Below are 19,573 nucleotides of genomic sequence, written 5' to 3'. Positions count from 1 at the left end.
TGTACTCCACTACTTAAATTCAAGTACACATTTGACAGAGCAACTTTCACTTGGAGTTCTGTTGAGTAATATTTGACCAGGTCACAGGTGTATTTATATATTTTGACTGAAATACTGAAGTTGAGCAGCCTACTAGTCCACCACTGGGTCATTAGGCCCTACTATATAAAAGGAATAGTATTAGTAGCCTAGCTATCTCCTTACACAATCTATTGTCGATCTACTACACAACCTTGAACTGGGGGTTGAACTGGTGTTGTAGTCTAGTAGGGCTGTAGAAGTGTAGATAAGGTGTAGCCTAACTAGTTAGTTAGTCCCCTCTCAGTTACCGCCAGCTCACAGATGAAGGCCTTAATAGAATTCAGACGTGCTGCAGGGAACCAGTCTGGGTCTTGTTGAATTCGCTCTGGACAATCGTGACATCATTTGACACGAAATTCAATTCCACCCTGGGATTTTTAAACTGGGAGAAAGTTCACCGATCAATAGCCCACTGCAATGGCAGCGGCAAGTACGTCTTCAGGGTCGTCTGGACAAGCACAACAGAACCAGGTCCCCGATTCCGAGTCGGACACGGACCCATCAGAGGAAGAACACGCACCGATGACAGTCGGTACCGGGCCATCCTTGGGCTCTTTACGGCGCTGCCAGGTCATTCACAGCGGCCACTTTATGGTGTCGTCTCCCCACAGCGACTCTGCCCCGCGCCGGAGGAAAAGAGTGGGATATGATTTTGATACCGTAAACAGGACTTGGTGCCACACATACACGTTTGGTCCGTTTAGTTCGGGAAGTCTGAGCATAGATCCTACACTCACGCGGTTATTTGAGTGCATGTCACTGGCCTACAGGTACGTAGCCTATATGATACAAAGTTTAGTCAAAACAAAACCATGTAATGATGATACGTCCATGTAAAATGGCCATGGGCCTATATCTCTTTAAAAATATATATATTATTGTTAATCAGTGGTGGGAAAAGTGTTTACATGTTTTACTTAAGTAAAAGTATCAATACTGCAATGTAGAAATACTCTGTTACAACTAAAAGTACGGAAATCAAAATGTACTTGAGTAAGAGTACCAAAGTATTGGCATCAAAATGTACTCAAAAGTAAAAGTACTCATTGTGCAGAATGTTCAAAATGTATTTTAAAAAATCGTTTGAAAATAGCAGATCTACAAGCTTGCAATGAGTTACATGATCTTGTAGATCATCTATTTTCAAATGGCCGAAATATATATAGGGCTGAAGTGGTTCATGTATGCTTTGTATTAATAATCAAAATCTACAAAGCAAATATTAACTAAAGTTTTCAAATAATTATAGTGGAGTAAAAGTACAATATTTGCCTCTGAGATGTAGTGGAGAAAGTACTGAAAATTGGAAATACCCCAGTAAAGTAAAAATACCTCAAAATTGTACTTAAGTACAGTACTTGAGTAAATGTACTTAGTTACTTTACACCACTGTTATTTATTAAAGCAATTGGGTTTACTTTGTGTGCCCAAGCTCTGCACTTAAATACTTGCAAAGGAGGGATTTGATGGTGCCTGCTGCTTGTGCAACATCTCTGAAATGTGACAGAAAGATGGACTTTGGCTCCAGTTGGCAGGATGATTACATTGTAACTGACATGGAAGAAGAACGGAAACACCAAAAGTTGCAGAAACCCGTTTTGACATTTACGTCCACCAAACCAAATGGGACACATTAGGCTCCGTTTCAATTCAAACTCCTTGAATCTTTAACATTATGTTCAAAGTTTAGGCTATAAAAACAAAACAGGCTAGTATTTTCTTTTTCTAAACGGAATTGCAGCCCAAAACACCTTTTCATGCCATGTATCGTCTGATATTATAATAATAATGATAATGGCATTCATTCATATCTCTTTAGACAAACATGCTTAAGAAAACATAGCTTTGGATGTTGCAAAATGCTACTTCTGCCAGATTTCCTTCTTGTCTTTTTGCCAGTCTTATCTTTTATAGTTTACTGACAGTTGCATAATCAGTGGCACAGGCATTTCTTGGAAACATATTGCCCCTCTATTCTCTACAACATTTACATTGACAGTAGTCCTACTGTTTGGATCACTGCTGCTGTGAATCCTCAGATTCTGTGTTTGAGTTTTATTGAGTACAGTACTAGTAGAGTTGAGCAGATGAGCCTGTCAAACAGTATTTTGCAGAACACTGTTTTTCATTAACCAGTCAGGTGTGTATTAGTTTTTCCCCTTCGATCAATCTGTCCCGTGTTCATGTAGTGTCTCTTCTGTTTTGCAGAGTGTGTAGGAGTCTAGAACATGCATTAAACTCACTCCATTAAAAGCATCTTCAAAATGATCCACCTGGCTTCCTAGCAACTCAATGAGTACCTAGCATAAGGAGGGCTTTTCTCACATAATGTGTGCAGAGACCACTGAAGGGGCAAAGTAGCCAAAACAGCTTGGCGGTGTAATGTTGAACAAGTTGACTGGACACAATTAGTCAAAATCAGTTACAGGTTTTCAGCATAGGTAATACAAACACCCTTCACATACTACCCTGTTACTATCAACTATAAATTAAAGCATTGCAGTAATCATCTGATGTTTTTAATATGAAGTGTGCTGTTTCACTTTATCAGCCTCTAATTCCTTTGTTAACTTAACTTGCTTTCAGTGGTAAGATTGCCTCTCCAAAGTGGAAGTCTTTCAAAGGTCTGCGGTTGCTGTGGAGAGATAAGATCCGTCTCAACAATGCAATCTGGAGAGCTTGGTTCATTCAGTGTGAGTCCATCACCCCTCCTTTCTGATACAAGCTATATGTCCTCAGAAAGCTCACCACTGATTACACACAAGGATCACAATTTCAAACAAAATTAACCAGTTTTTCCCAAACAATGGGTCAGGACAAAGTTTTAGGTCACAGACCCATTTTTATGGGTTGTGAGTACATATCCTTTTTTTTTTGGTGTGCTTTTTACCAGTTTTTCACCCCAATTTTGTCGTATCCTCCCTACACTCATTGCTGTGTTGTCACTGCTGTTGTATCCTGCTGACTCACCTATGTGAGGAGCCCCCACCGGGAAACGTATGCAAACATACAATGACAAAAAAACACCCCAAGGAGTTGGGACCAAATTCTAAATGTAAAACAAAAAATAGCTGGTCTACAAGCAACAATGCAACACGTTTTAGATCGTCTATTCTCACTATTAAATAGTGCTTGAGTGGTTAATTCATAATGGATGTTTTTGTAAGGTTGGGTCCTGGCGAGACACCAAATGTATCTTTTGTGTCTCAGCTGAAAAAGTTTGGAAATCAATTGAATAAACTAATACAAGGATTTCTACAATTAGAACATGAAGAGAAGTACAGGGACATGATCAATTGAGTGTTATATTATGTGCTTCAGATGTGGAGAAGAGAAAGAACCCAGCATGTGGTTTTGTCACCCCACTGGAGGGCACGGAGGCTGATGCACACCGCAAACCCGAAGTGAGTCTCCTTTGACCTAAGGAAAGTGTGTTTTAATTGAATCTGAACAATACAGCTGAACCTCCCCAAAGTAAAACAAAAACTATTGAAGGAGTTGAATTGCTTTTACACTTTATAAGCCGGTTAGTTTGCAAGTTGTCTATTATTAATATATTATATGTTTTTTAAATTAAGTCTGTCTTACCTTTTGCATTTCTGTTTCCTGTTAAAAGGCAATTGTGTTAGAGGGCAGCTATTGGAAGCGCAGGATTGAAGTGGTAATCAAGGAATATCACAAGTGGAGGATTTACTACAAGAAAAGAGTGAGTGCATATTTAACTCTTGAGTTTCCTGATACATAATAAATATAATTATTTATAGTTATTTGCCAAAATAACATCCATCCATCAGTGCAGAACTATTTAATTAATTTCATTATTTGGTAAAGAGGATTCAGTTTGTAAAAGTGGTACCATTTAATCCACAAGTAAAGTGACCTACTATGTATCTCTTGTGCATAATTATTTTATTTGTAGGCTATGATGAATAATATAGATGCATTGTTTCTTTGTAGCTCCAGAAAAATAAGGATGACCTCTTTTCCATACTACAGCAGGTAATGGAAACATTAAACCAATTTATGTTTAAGGCTTTGCCCATTTTATTACATTCATCTTTAAATATCACCATAGTATACTGTTCTTGCTGTTAACCTAAGCTCTGCACTAGGCTGAAGCTGACTTCTCCATCCCATCTTGTGTTCATGTGGGTGTGCGTGGGTGTGTTTATGCATCTTTGTACTAAATGAGACTGAGAGATTGACCCAGTAGTGTTTAGAAGAAATGCTAGAAACGTGCGAAACAACTTGCGTCACTGACTGACATTTGTAGGCAAACTGACTCACATTGATGATTGCTATCCTCCACAATACCTACCTCTAACCTCTACTCAGGCTTTATCTTTGTTGAATTCAAATGGCTTCCAAATTTAATGTCATTTAATCAAATCTGACCTACTTCTCAGGATGCTTTTGAGAACTGGGTTTTGATGGGGACATTTTAACCGTGTCATCACACATTGGCAAAAACAAACAAATCATCAACAAATAAAGAGAGGTTTAGAGAAAGGGGAGAGAGGAAAACAGGGCCCCCGGGGGAAACACCTCACTGATGACAGTGCTCACTTGACTTCTTATGGGTGATTTATACTGGCCGGCGTCATGTATTTTCACTCTCAGTCTCAACTCACAATCACAATTCCTTATCTTAGTCTTTTATGGCACGTCATCGACTGTCTTCATCTGCTGTGTGTCTGAGAAGTTTGTTCAGTCTTAGTTTCATTGTGTTTGGCTTGGAGGTCCCGGGTTGGCATGAGGTCAAAATCCAGACAATATTATTTGACTGTCTGGCTGGAGTCCTCATACACTGATTGTGTGCATTTATACAGCCTGCTACCTGAGCGGGGTTCAAAGGAACACAAGCCAGCAGATAGTTCACAGGTTAAAGATCACTGAGCTATTGAGACTTGCAGTACAATGCTATCATGTAGCTCTCAATACTTGACTAAAAGTTATTGCAGATGTTAAGCTCCACCTTAGTGCCCCCTCCGGATCACCTCCGTGCCTCTGTGCGTAGTCGTCTAGAAAACCCGAAGATCTGTGCATATGTACGGCTAGTCCCACTTTGGGCATAACCAGTTGCAACCCGGAAAAACCCAGAAGCAGAGCAGTCCCCACAACAAAATGTACTATTCTGTGCCTATCGGTACATAACTCAAACGCCGCTGAGCAGGCTCAAGGGAACGTCGCAACGTTCGGCAACTCGTTCGCTTTAGCTCACTCGGTGGTCCCTTACATGGCTCCAGTTCCCTTGAGACTGCGCGCCTCCGAAATTGTATACCGTAGTCACAATGGGGGAGATGCGAGGTGGCTATGCACGGATTTTCGGGTTTTCCAGTTGTCTATGCACGGAATGACACCTCCGTGCAATGTATACTAAGTCGTGTGAGATCGGGTTGATTCAGGTGGTACTACTTGAATTTCAAGTAGTACCGTCTGCCACCGCCTAAGTGGCGTGTGTACAGTAAGTGGTGCACTGTTTGTGCCACATACATACATACATACATACATACATACATACATACATACATACATGCATGCATGCATGCATGCATGCATGCATACATGCATACATACATACATACATACATACATACATACATACATACATACATACATACATACATACATACATACATACATACATACATACACAAAGTCACTTAAAGGGCACTGCTTAAAAAGAAATATAATTTAAATATAATATTTTTTATTTTATTTATGTAGACTTAAGTTTGATATAAACATCTGCACCTGGATCTACTGGGTTAGCATAATGTAGGCTACAGTATAACTATTAATATAGATATAGACATAAGTGTATGTATAATGTGTGTGTACTGTACACCCAGGAACATGTAAGTGGCTACTATCTCCACGTATGGAGATGTCAGTTGGGGGACTCTTCTTGCTCTGTTAGTAGTCCACCACCAACTCCTTGGTTTTGACACATACATGAGCATGAATATATCTGTAGCTAATGTAAATTGATGGCACTTTATATACAGTATAAAGACAGGTAACGGGGCTCTGGGGTAGTGTGGCCGCCTGGGAATCGCAAGGCTCCCAGTTCGATCCCGGGCTCCCCCAGAGTTAGTGTCGAAGTGTCCTTGAGCAAGACGCTGAACCCCTAATTGCTCCCGATGTGCAGGTTGGTGCCTTGCATGGTTTCGTCCGCCATCAGTGTATGAATGTGTGTGTGAATGGGTGAATGTAATGCACAGTCTATGTAAAGCGCCACTCATGCACTTTGTGAATGGTGAAGGATGACTCATATGAATTGCATTTTTATAGCGCTTTTCCAAGTGCTCAAAGCTCTTTACAATGGTTCATTCATTCATACATACAGGGGGGGGACATTGGGAGGTGAAGCGGCGAATAGCCGACCGACTCATTGGTGACCTTTTCACCTTTTTACACATCTCTGTAGACCAATGTCTATGGTTTTTGCATCATTGAACTAAATCAAATAAATCAAAACTCTCAAATGTGCCTTTAACTATATGTGCATAACACCTTGTAATGAGGTGTGTTAATGCACTGCAACCATACTATTATATCCCTCTCTATCATGTAGTTGTCGACGGAATGTTCTTGCTGACACAGTTTGATCATGTCCTGCATTTTTACCACACTAATGCACGAGCATCACAGACATTGAATGTGAGCTTTTGGCCACAATTTCCAACCCTATTTTCCATGGTCTTTTCAATAGACGATAATGGGTCCCACTACCTATTGAAACACTAGCCATTTGAGAAATCATTGTGATGGCTCCTGCCATCCATGCCCCAATAATGACTCTTTCCTAGTTGCTTACATCTTACCACAGAGTGTGATAGGATCTTAATTGTTTAATTGTATCAGGCAGTACACCTGTATTGAAGCAGATGCATTTGTTGTTTCTCCACTCAGTTATTCAGGTTATTTCCTTGAACATGTTACCTATTATCTGTATTGTGTTTTTCTGTGAAATGGAGCTACTCGACACAATGAAAAGAGGTCCATCATCTCATCTCCTCGTACATCAAAATGTTAATCAGTATCTAACCACAAACTATGTTAATTTAACATAGCAGAAGCAGTGCAGGAACATAAGCAATGTAACTTAACATGATGGGATCTTTGATTAATAACTGAAGCTTATAACAAAAATAAAATAAATGTTTCGTCTGAAACATTTGTTGTGGGTAAATGTAATGTACAGTACATCGAAAGTGACCAAATGAGATGTGCCAGTAGTATTTTTATCATTATTTTTTCAACAACATGTGTCTCCGTCTCTACATGTGTCGTGTGAAGGCTGTAATGGGAGGGTTTGCTGTTGGTCCACACGTGAGTGTGATTGCCAGAATTAGGTCGAGGACAAAGGTCTGCTGCTCTCATTGAAATGGTGAGACATGAAAATAAAGAAATGAACAAAACAAACATAATGATGCCTGGTAGGTGGCTAGTGTTTTTTGAACAATATGGTAAAACTGCTTTTTCAATATGTAGTGATGTAGTGTGCGCGCACACACTGACACACACACACACACACACACACACACACACACACACACACACACACACACACACACAGAAAATTTCAATTCATTACTACTCCACACCCTTCTCCCTTAGAGAGAGCGTAGATACAATGAAAACAGTTTCCGGCTCAGTTTGGGCTTCCCTATAAATGTTGCCTGTGACTCAGTATCTTAAAGACAAGATGAGGTGAAGTAAAGCACCCCAGACAGATAGGAACAGATGGGTCTGGATCCACATTTTCTGTGAGTGTTTTTATTAGATTTTTGGAAAACCTTGGAGTGACTTATAAGTGACTGGTTTTATCAAGAAATATCACATGAATTAGGAAGAGATGCAACTGCAATACTTTTTGTCATTTTGAAGCGACCCTGCACTTGTTTAGATTTTTTTTTTGTTGAAGAATTTATATTGTCCTGATATTGATATTGATTATGTCATTGGTAAGTGGATACGATATTTTACCATATATCAAATACTGTACTTATATTCATGCATAGACTGTAGGTTGTACATAGCCTATATTCATCCAGATAATCAATATTGGAGATCTGTTGACAAACCATATACACAGATATCCATTCATATATTCATTGTTGATAGACTATACATAATAATTAATTCATATACTCAGTGTTGATAGACTGTTGATAGACTGTAAATACCGGTATATCCACCTGTATACTCTTTGTTGATAGGCTGGCTGTACAGTACATATATTTATTCATATATTCACTGGCAATAGATGTATTGGGATATAATGTATATTCATTCATATATTCACTATTCATTCATACTGTATATTGATAGACTGTACAAAATGTCAGTATTTTATTGGTTTGTGACTCTTACCTGTACCTCTCCCGTGTTTTCTCACTGCTGTTGCTGCTATGACCTGGATTTCTGTCTGGGGATTTATACAAGTTTATCTTATCTTATATACCTCCTGATTGAACATTGTTATCTTACTGTGTACTGTACAGTGCATTACGTATACTTTTCAGGATAGAGTTGTTAAAATGACGCTACTTGTCCTGAGTTTCAATGGCCATGAGATGTGCTAACTGGGGAGGGGTAAACTTTTTCCCCTCCTCCTCACACCTCTCAGCTGTTGGGCTACAGACATTTAGCGCCCTGCAGGCCATTTAAGAGCCCGCTGCTGACAGGCAAAACCACGGTTGTGCTGTGTCTGCTGTGTTCTTGCTGGGGCCCAGCGAGGTATAAGCGTTTTTCTTAATCTCTACCCTGCACTTTAAGCTAACAACCTTACTCTCGCTGCTATTGCTCTCGCTGCCCCACTGCCTTCTTTTGGGCAAGTCCGGGAAGGCTAAGGGAGTACCCCTGACAGAAAAGTTTTGGAAGACAATGGCTAGGATCAGAAGGTTTAGGGATAAGCAAGAGAGGCAAGGTTGAGATGGTTTGGACATGTGCAGCGGAGGGATGAGTTGTACATTGGGAGAAGGATGCTGAAGATGGAACTGCGAGGCAAGAGGAGAAGAGGAAGGCCAAAGAGGAGGTTTATGGATGCGGTGAGAGAGGACATGCAGGTGACAGGAGTCACAGATGAAGACGCAGAAAACAGAACCAGATGGAAACAGATGATCAGCTGTGGCGACCCCTGATTGGAATTAGCTGAAAGAAGAAGAAGAGTTGTTCAAATGTTTTTAAAAAGGTTCCAATCAGAAAATATTGAATTTACATGGCACTATTTGGGCATGAATCCCAAATAACATTGATTCATGCTGTAGTTGGCACTTGGGTCTTTTCATCCATTGCAATCCCCTGCAGCTATTTCTAATAGCCCTTCTAATTGTAGGATCAGTGATTATTTTGGTGTGTCAAATAAAATGGTGCAGTCAATATTTGAAAAATCCCTTGCTTATGTATTGTAGGGTCAGATCTGCCGGGCTGAGCTGGAGAAATGGTCCAATCAGATGTACAATGAGCCTGAAGCTGTGCCAGCGGAAGCCCACATGTTTGACCTGGACTGCTTCCTGTCTGACATCTCCGATACCCTGTTCACCATGACCCAGAAACCACCATGCCCCTGGACAAGTGACCGTCACAACAGTGAGTATACAGTATATACTCTCTATATAGCAGTATCTAATTGCTATATAGAGAGTAGAGTTCATTAACTATTATTTAATAACATTTTCACATAGTGGTAGTTGGACTTTAAAAAACAGCTTGAATACAGCATGGATCTATTTATCTTAAGACACCGTTTAGCAAAATGCAAAGGATACATTATATCATATATCATGAAGTGTAACCTATAGGACAGAAGCATCACATGTCATCATATTCATTGTGATTATCACATTCCCATTTATTATAAGTGTGTTTTGTACACACCTTGTGACTCTCTCCTGCTGTTATCCAAATTACAGCTGGTGTCTACAACACGTTGTAAGCTTGAACAGCTGTTATTTTTTGTGTGAGACACGATATGCAACCACGTATAAATCAGGCTTAAATGGTCATGTGAGTCTATAAGAACCCACCCCACCAAAATAAGGAAATTCATATGATGAAAGATGAGCTTTTTGTCAAATTCACGTTGATCTGTGGGCGTATAATATTGCGTCTTGTCCCTCCTCAGCCTACATGAGCAATGCTGATATGATCCAGCCAGGCCTGACACCCCTACAGCCTAACCTGGATGATTTCATGGATATACCAGGTACCTCACCCTCTGTCTGACTCTCAGACAGGATCTTCCTCCTACCGCTACAGAATGACTGTATTATTTGGCACAACGTGTCTCCTACTGCAAGCGGTTCTAGTCTGTATACATATTTATGACAACAACATTTTGTTCTGTGATCCAAGGAGTGGGCGGCTTGTATGCTTGATCCGATAGCGAGACCTAATCTGGTAAATGACAGAAAGTCTTTTGATCCACCGGAAATGACAGACTCCTGATAAGAGCTTGTGATACTGTAGCTGCCTTATCAGTATCTTTATACCCTGTATTAGAAAGTCCCCAGTAACCTTTGGTTCTCCATGTATTGTATTCCTATTGTGTGTCCATGGTATTTTGCATAGATTCTCTTAACTCTTTTTCATTGTTCACATGTGAAACCTTTTGGGGGAACTTAATGGTGTAGCTGATGGTTCCTGGGTGGGTAACACTCCTTTGTGTTGTTGCTGTGTCTGCAGTAACTGAACTGACTGCCCAGGAGTCAGTGGGGGGTCAAAGGCTGGGCTGAGCCAGTGGAATGAGGAAGTGGAAGAGGATGTGGTTCACCATGAGCCTGAACCTGGGTACCACCACAGATATTGTGGCCAACTTCTCTTAGATGAGAAGATAACTAACCTATGTTCTATGGTTAGCTAAGCTAATTAATAGAATGTGTTATTTATGACTCTGTCTGCATTCATCATTCAGTGTCTTATAACCAGGTTATTTTGGGTAGCATCATATTCAATATAATGTATGCCTGCTACTGCTGCAGCTAAAGGGGGAGTAGCACACATTCTAATTATCTAACATACTGTATGGGTCTGCTTACCAAACCCCTGGAGATCCTCAGCTGGGTTGGCCCGGAGCTGTATACTGTATCTATGTGGGCTTGTACTGATAAGGACATTGTAAGGACATGTGTCCTGTTGTAACCTCAATGCATCCTGACATGACGACATGAGAGAGAGAGAGAGAGAGAGAGAGAGAGAGAGAGAGAGAGAGAGAGAGAGAGAGAGAGAGAGAGAGAGAGAGAGAGAGAGAGAGAGAGAGAGAGAGAGAGAGAGAGAGAGAGAGAGAGAGAGAGAGAGACACACACACACAGAGAGACACACACAGGGAGACACACACAGAGAGACAGTGTGTGTGTGTGTGTGTGTGTGTGTGTGTGTGTGTGTGTGTGTGTGTGTGTGTGTGTGTGTGTGTGTGTGTGTGTGTGTGTGTGTGTGTGTGTGTGTGTGTGTGTGAGAGAGAGTATTTCTCTGAATCTAGCCAAGTCAATACTGGCAGGCTCCTGAAGAACCAGCTGCCTCTCAGTCACAAGGTGTAGGGAGCCTGTGGGTGCTTGTCACAATGGCACTGCCATGCATTTCCTCTTCGCATCGATAGATTCTTCCTGCTACTCTGAAATGACAGTACTGGCCAATACTATATAGTACTTAATGCCAGCATTGTGTCCTTACTGAATAGAAAGTGCAGACACACGGTATCTATTGTTAGATTGCTTCACAATTTCCTGTGTGTACATAAGGTAATATTATTATGCTAAATCTTTGAGGATTTGTCATAGATTTATGTTCTATGAATATTTGCAATTTGTCAATTGTCAATTTCAATTACGGTATGTAAAACAACTAAATAATGGAGTTAGGCAAACACTGTTTTGACTTCAATGTGTTTGATACAGCATGTGGTATCCACTGCACTTGACCTCATAAATAGTTCTAGAGTGGAAAGTATTTATAATGCTTAACAACAGTTTATCTCCAGATGGCATAATATCGCCATCTCTTGCCAGCTTGGCTCCTAGATTTATGTCACGTGAGCTGGCATGATCACCATACTCACTGAGCTCCAAAGCCATTTTTGACAGTGGCACATTGTTTGACAAATCTTCAAGTCAAGTATGCAACTGATCAAACGTCTAAAACTAGATTCCATGATATATCATGCTCAAGTTCTCTTGCCCAGAAATTTCTATTGGAATTCAGAGATAGATGCTTTGCTTTGTTATGCTGCAGCTGTACAGCTAGCCCATTCATAGTTATTTATCAACACATTTCATTTCGTAAGATCATGGCGTCAAATCATCAGTTTTTTGTCATTTACATGTAGTCATGTTGTTACACCAAAATGGAAACAAGCACATTAACTGTCTTCTAATGTCTATCAATACTTGGGGTCTGTAAATAACTGTTTCTCTGTCTGTTTCAGATATATTTATGAACTATCGAGGCCAGCCATTGGAGCAGGCTTTTCTTTCAGACTGTGGTTACTTTGAAAGCTCATCCAGTGAAGCATTCGCACCAGTGTTGTCCCATGTGGTAAACACGCCACAGGTTCACATTGACACCCAATTAGCTCAGGTAGGCATACTATTGCGCATTAATCCTGTTTAACCACTTTAGAGAGGTAGACCTTCATTAATGCCATGGGGGAAATTCAGTTTCAGCTGTACCAAGCTGATGGCTTCTCAGATGGTCATGATGAGTGCTTGTGGGGAGCTGAGGGGTTAAGTGTCTTGCTCAGGGACACTTTGACAGGCATACTGGGGGGGGGGGGGGGTGACCTTCTGATTGCCCGCTAAGCTACAGCTGCCCCAAGCCCTATATAGTTTGGTGTACGACAAATAATGAAAATAAATGATCTGCAAGCTTGTAGAAGCTGCTACAAGCTACTATTTTAGCGTTTTTTGACATTTTTTAAATTGTTTTCATGTTCACCTAGACTTCTTTTCAACAAAAAAACAAACAAACAATAAGAAGACACATCTCTCTTTTCCAGCCTAACCTCTCATCTGGCACTTTAACTCATCCCTCCTCATCTAATGTCCAGCCGGTCCAGTCCAGGCCAACCCAGGCCTGCAGTGAGTACCACACAGCCAGCATAGCACCGGGGGTCATGTCCTATGGACATCAATCTTACCAGGAACCACCAGTTTCTATGGCAATTACCAGCATGCAACAGCCTGCCTCTGCAAGTAGTTCTTTCATGTATCCACCACCATATCACAAGTATGGCTATTATGCGACAACAGCCAGCACTGTGCCCTCCACTGTCATCACCCACACAGCCTCCAGTATAGGCAGCCTGGGGCCTGTGGCCCAGGCCCATGGCTACCCTACCAAAGAGGACATGTACCCACAGACACCCTGCCACTCTCAGAGTTACCTGTCTGTGGTCTCTGACCCAGCACATGGGACCTCGCCATCTGTCAGTGTGGCCCAGTGCTTCTCAGTACCCCAGCAGGTTACCGTTGCTGGAGCGAGGGCAAAGCACAAGCAAAAGATGCCAGGGCTGAAGATAGTACGACCCACCGTGGCTTCGCCTGTGCCTCCCCCCACCGTACCTCCACAGACCAGCTGCCTCGCCAAACTGCTGTCCTCCGCTGCCCAAGAAAGTTAGTATATTTTTCCTCTTCTTTAATTTTAATTGTCTCCGCTAGGCCGAAGCCTTTGCCGAGACTATGTTTTCGCCCCTGTCCGTCCGTGTGTCTGTGTGTCATTCCATCTGTGAGCAGCTAATCTCTGGTACGGTTGGACCGATCGGTGTGAAACTGTGCACGCACAGTTCCTGGGGGCCAAGTAAAAACCTCTGCCCCAAATATTTCACATTGGCCTGTCTGATTTTTCATATTCCATCCTGATTGGCTAAGATTGGCTTCCAAAGTTTGCTGGAGTGGACTCTTGAACCGTAGGTCGTACAATCAACATCTTTTTTTCTCCTGTATTTCCTTGGATCATGACGCAATTTATTACATTACATTAATAACATTTTATGCCATTGTGCGTTTTCTTCAAAACACACTTTTTGCTACTACTCCTACAGACTTTGTCCAAAACTCACAGAAACAGATTTTTCAGATTTCAAAGTTTGCGGCAGGCAACCTGGCCTGGCGGAGACCTGTGCTCCGAGGAGCACACTTTTCTAGTCTTTAACATCAATTACCTGTGTGATTTATTTATTCATTTGTTTTTTGAATAATCTTATTTGTATTTTCATATGCAATCTTGTTCATGTTCATATTATTTTCACTCAATCTTTCAGTATTTATGGATCATAGATAGATAGATAGTTACAGTTACAGCGATAACTAATAGCGATAGTATCTACAAGCTCACAACGTGTTGTGATGCAACGGCTATATTTGTCATTTGGAGAAGAATTTATTTTTAAAATTTTAGCCTATAATGACATGCCCAAATTAGGGATGCCAGGTTGTGACTAAATATTAACAACATTGGAACAGCATTGCTTCTGGACATACAAGGTTTCCGCGCGACAGCAACAATACGCCTGTTTGTTTCATCACAAATGTTAATAACAACTGAATGGATTGTTTGTAGGGAAAACCATGCTGGGATTTGACCCACCTTTAGGGACAGCCAATGGACAGAGGTCTTCATCTCCAAGCTCCCCAGTAAGTCCCAACTCATCTCTAAAATGAGCATTCACCTAGCAGAAAATATCCCAGAAATCAAACGACCTCTCAAACTTTCTTAAATGTCCTTCTATTTGTCTGCTCTTATTACTTACTTACTACTGCTCTATTTAAGTCAAGGAGATTGTTCAAACCTGTATGATGAAGCACAGTGGGCCAAATTTGATGATGTTGTTAGATGCATGCATGTGCAATTCAGAATGTGCTGGTGTGTGCAGGACGTTTATGTGTGTATCTACTTATTATGCATGTGTATACAGTACAGTATGTACAGTAGGGAGTAAGTACAGAGCCAGTTACTAGAGCTGTTATGACCTCTGCTGTTCCTCTGGCATAAATGCAAGACAGTTCAAAGTAAAGATTAAAGAAAAGACATATATCTTTCCAACAAGATCCAACCAGAGTTTAACACTGATGACATTTTGAAAATAAATGATGTGTGTTGTTGTTCAATAGTCAAGTAGCGGCATGCACGTCCAAGCAACTACATCTCAGCTGCAACATGGAGCTGGGTGGCCGTCAGGGATCCCACTGTTAACACCTCTACAGAGCCAGACCTCGGTCCTTGGTTGCAATACTCCCAGCACCAGCACCTCAAGAGTCTCAGCAGTGTCTGCCCTGCTCGCTCAAGGCACCACGCACGCCAACACACCCCTCTTAATTCCCAAGAGTGAGAAATTATCCCCGGTACAAATCTACGGCACTGATAGGAGGAGCAGCTTATCAGGTAGGATTTCATTGTTCTACCGGCACAAGGGGATGAACCCTCCTTTAAATGGATGAACCAAAAAAAACTGTCATGTTCTTTTGTGGTTATTAACCACTCAAGCTTTGTTTTATTCTTCGTCATACAATGATGTCGCATGGTGAAAATTGCCGGTCTTCTTTGCGATGTGAGCTAGTATGTCAGCGTTTTTCGCTATTTTTGAAAATGTTCACCTATAACAACTTGCTCACAGTAGGGAAGCCAGGATTAATGTGGTTAAGAGAGGATTTGAGTATTGTCCCATACATAGATCCCTCATCTAATAATGAATGTCATGTTTGCCCTAGAAATGCTGCGTCCTTATCTTTTTCTTTACATTTTAGCTAGTTTTTCAGGGCATCCAGACCAACATCCAGACCAACCAACAAATCCTATAGACAAAGCATCCAACCCGGAGTCCCCGCTGTCTTTCTCTGGGCATGGTAAAATAGAGTCAAACAAGGTAAATATACAGATACTTTACCATGGTTCCCACAGATATGACCAAATTATATAGCGTATATTCTTTTTGCAGGATACCCTGTGAGTATGAAAAAGATCTCACTATGATGTCTAAACTGTGCTTTCTGTAGCAGGTAGAGACCAGGCGGATAACTCACATCTCAGCTGAGCAGAAGAGACGGTTCAACATCAAACTGGGTTTTGATACTTTACACAACTTGGTGACAACCCTCAGCTCTCAGCCAAGCATAAAGGTACTACTTTTAGGGTTTTGTGGCAATTGACCCTTTGTATAGTGACTGGCCATAACAAATAATATTCTAAACATTACGGATGTCAACAGTTATTCAACAGCTTTGGTATAGGGCTGACATAGGCCAATGCAGTGGTTCTCAAAGTGGGGTCAAATTATTGATAGTGAGGCATAATGCACAGGCTTTATGGGTTGCAGACAAGGCCACCAAGCTCGGGGGGGGGGGGGGCGGGGGTCACACCAAACAAATTGGGAAAAAGACTATTGCAAGTAACTTCGCCAAAATAGTGTCCGACGTCTGCTGAAGTAGCAGTAAAACGGTGCTGAAACGTGTCTGCAGCATCCCTCGCCCCACAGGTGAAGTGTACATTTTCAGCAAATGTGCCATTTGGTTCCAGTTGTACGCTATTGGAGTTATGGGTGTCCGTGGCCTTAATGCATACCAAAATGGGGGGTCCTTGAAATTAAAAAGATTTAGAACCACTGTGCTAATCCCTCTGTTTACTGGCACAGATCAGCAAGGCCACCACGTTGCACAAGACAGCTGAGTACATCAGTAAGATGCAGCAGGAGAGGGCCCAGCTCCATGAGGAGGCTCAGAGACTCAGGGAGGAGATTCAGCACCTCAACTCTGCCATCAAGTGAGTGAGACAACTACTACCATTTGTTGACCAGGGTTCATGCCATTTACTCTGATTTTGCTCTTGTATGTCACTAAGAGCATCTGCTAAATGTCTAAATTGTAAATTGTTAAGGTCAGGGTAAGGATCTGAGAGGGAAATTGTGCGACTAACTCCTGGAGAAATTGAGTACTAGTAATGTAGCCATGACCTAATTTATATGTCATTGAATTTAGTAGATTTAGGAGTAGGTTATTCATCCAATATCAAATGTCTTGTGTATACAGTGTATGCCAGCAGCAGCTGCCTGCCACTGGTGTGCCAATCACTCGCCAGCGCTTTGACAGTATGAGGGAGAAGTTTCGAGAGTATGTCCGGGCACAAACTCTGCAAAACTGGAAATTCTGGATTGTATCCTTCTTAATAAACATGCCACCTGCTATAGGACACATGCATTCATCTGAAGGGATCCAAACATATTTAAAAACAAGACTTTAACTTGAATCTAGCCTAACTGCCTGTGAGATCTTCATATTTTCCCATGTCTGTGCTTAAGAAGGTTCTGTTCAAAATGCTTTTTCAGAAAAAAGAAAACAAAAAATCTATTTTTTTTAATTTTTAATAAAAACAAATTCCTGTTGCTATATACATAGCAACATCTAAAATTACACAGATGCTTCCCCGGTTTTAAAGGTATAACAACGTATAGGCTTTCCCGGTCTTAATGGGTTAAGACAGCTTGGGTATCTATGGAAAGATGCATCACATTGCAATTATATCATAGTAACATCTACTTGACAAGGTATTAAAAATGCCCTAATTGCTTAAATGTAAGTTTTAAGGGAAGCAGTTCGCAAAGTATTTCCTGCTGTAAAAGTTGATATCAAATCTTGCCTTATGGACTACTTGAACTTTGGGCCCATATATACAGGATATCATTAGTTTAATTAACTATTTATTTTATTTTCAATTTTTTTCCCCCCGGTGTAATTGGACAGATAAGATAAGAGCCGTTTTATCGACTAAACTCCAGGTTATTTTTGATGTTATTCCCCAGTTCACTCATAGAGGTTTCATAACAGTAAAATGTACGAGATGCATATACTAAAATGCACATGCTATGATTCAAATTGCTTTCCTCAACCATTGTCAGTTCAGTATCATCATTGAGCCTTTGTTTGAGTCCTATAATGGGATGGTGTCAACGGCGAGTGCGGAAGACCTGTGTCGATCCACACTATCATGGCTAGACCAACATTGTTCCCTGCCTTCTCTTAGACCCAGTAAGTCTGCTTGTGTTTTAGAATCTACTGTCCCAGATACTTCACATTGTTGTTATGCACTGTATCTGCCCTTACATAATCACTAACATCTGTGCACCATCTCTGTGTGCATCCCCTCAGTGGTTCTGAGTTCACTCCGTCTCCTGAGTACATCCACGGCTATTCTGACAGACCCCAACCTCCTGCCAGAGCAGGCCACCTTGGCTGTCACTCAAGGCAACCCTGCTGCTGCCGCTGTCTTGGATCACTCCTTGCAGCTCACTTCTCGGGACAACACACAGCCCATGTAACCGTGAAGGACACGTTATGGAACACTATAACACCACCTTGCATCTTACAGAAACCGGCGCTCACCTGCAGAGGAGACCTGTTCACTTAATAATGGATAATCCTTTTCCAATGCCTAATGCTGCACAACCTATTGTCCCCCTGGGGAGAAATAAAGTTCTATCTTACCTTACCTTACCTTTTCTTACTTCACCTAAAGCCCTATGTTATAGCAGCTTCTTAAAATGTATTTTAAACCTTATTAATCAATCTTATATTTTAAGGCTCCTTCGTCTCCGTGAAGCAGAAATTCACGTAGTGTTAAGCGATATCTATCAATCCACATGCTGTGAACAGATTGTTTTCTTATCAAAGATGATAACAGCATTGGCTTTAATCTCTGAATGTTTTTTTTAATTATCTCAGGTTATCATTGTGTGTGATGTAACATTACATGTTGCCACTCAGCATAGTGTCATGGAGGCAATGTTATTGAGCTCTGACATAAACATAATTTGTTTGTCATAATCACATAGATGATGTGTGCATGCATTTTAATATTGGGCAAGATAAGAGACAAATCTATTTATTTTCCTTTAAAAAAAAAATGTCTTTAAAGGGATATCACTTTCAAATAAAATAAACTTTAAACAATATATGAAAAATAAATGGAAAAGGTAATGTATTTTTTAAATATATTTTTTATGTTTATTTTATTTGAAACTGAAACATCCCTTTAAATTACACTAGATGGCGCTACCCTAGTGGCTCTTTGTCACAAAACGATGCCATTGTGTTGTTGTAGGATGTAGGAGCCCCTCCAATCCAGCAGGGGGTACTGCGCTGTAAGTAGGACGAGAAGTGCAGTGGGGTTTTTTTTCCCTTTTTTTTTTTCACAAAGCTCTTTCAGTGCGCTGTCCACTTCAGCACCACAGGCACCACAGAGAGGAGAGACAGAAGACACCATCATATAACCACAACATCAGTACCACTCGCTGTCCCAAATACACAACGTCAGCCGCCGTCACGACGCCAACACGGCCCGAAGAAACACTGGAACAGGTAAGACTTTATATCCATGAGAGCCTGGTTTCCGTGCAAATAGGATCAAGTTGGCAAAGCGCATGCTATAGGAGCAGCAGAGATAATCTCACATCGCTGCCTTCCTGGTGTGGCAGCAGGGCTGCTAGGAACAAACACTGTCTTGA

At 41.1% G+C, this 19,573-nt stretch overlaps 1 protein-coding gene across 1 annotated transcript; it reads left to right on the top strand.

Annotated features, from left to right (window-relative positions):
* Positions 1-498: 498 nt before the first annotated feature.
* mlxipl (MLX interacting protein like) lies at positions 499-18,388 on the top strand (the record flags this gene model as incomplete). Its single annotated transcript, XM_084074235.1, has 17 exons — positions 499-851; positions 2,668-2,774; positions 3,403-3,485; positions 3,698-3,787; positions 4,039-4,080; positions 9,501-9,678; positions 10,214-10,294; positions 12,509-12,660; positions 13,079-13,694; positions 14,641-14,714; positions 15,192-15,462; positions 15,825-15,943; positions 16,074-16,196; positions 16,709-16,836; positions 17,103-17,226; positions 17,969-18,098; positions 18,219-18,388. The coding sequence occupies 17 exons, from the start codon at positions 499-501 to the stop codon at positions 18,386-18,388; spliced, it is 2,841 nt and encodes a 946-aa protein (XP_083930361.1).
* Positions 18,389-19,573: the final 1,185 nt, after the last annotated feature.

This window comes from Gymnoscopelus microlampas, assembly GCF_963454915.1.
Source record: "Gymnoscopelus microlampas genome assembly, chromosome: 12".
NCBI classification, from domain to species: Eukaryota; Metazoa; Chordata; class Actinopteri; order Myctophiformes; family Myctophidae; genus Gymnoscopelus; species Gymnoscopelus microlampas.
The sequence above is the reverse complement of the archived record's forward strand: the minus strand, read 5'-3'. Positions and strand labels throughout refer to the sequence as shown.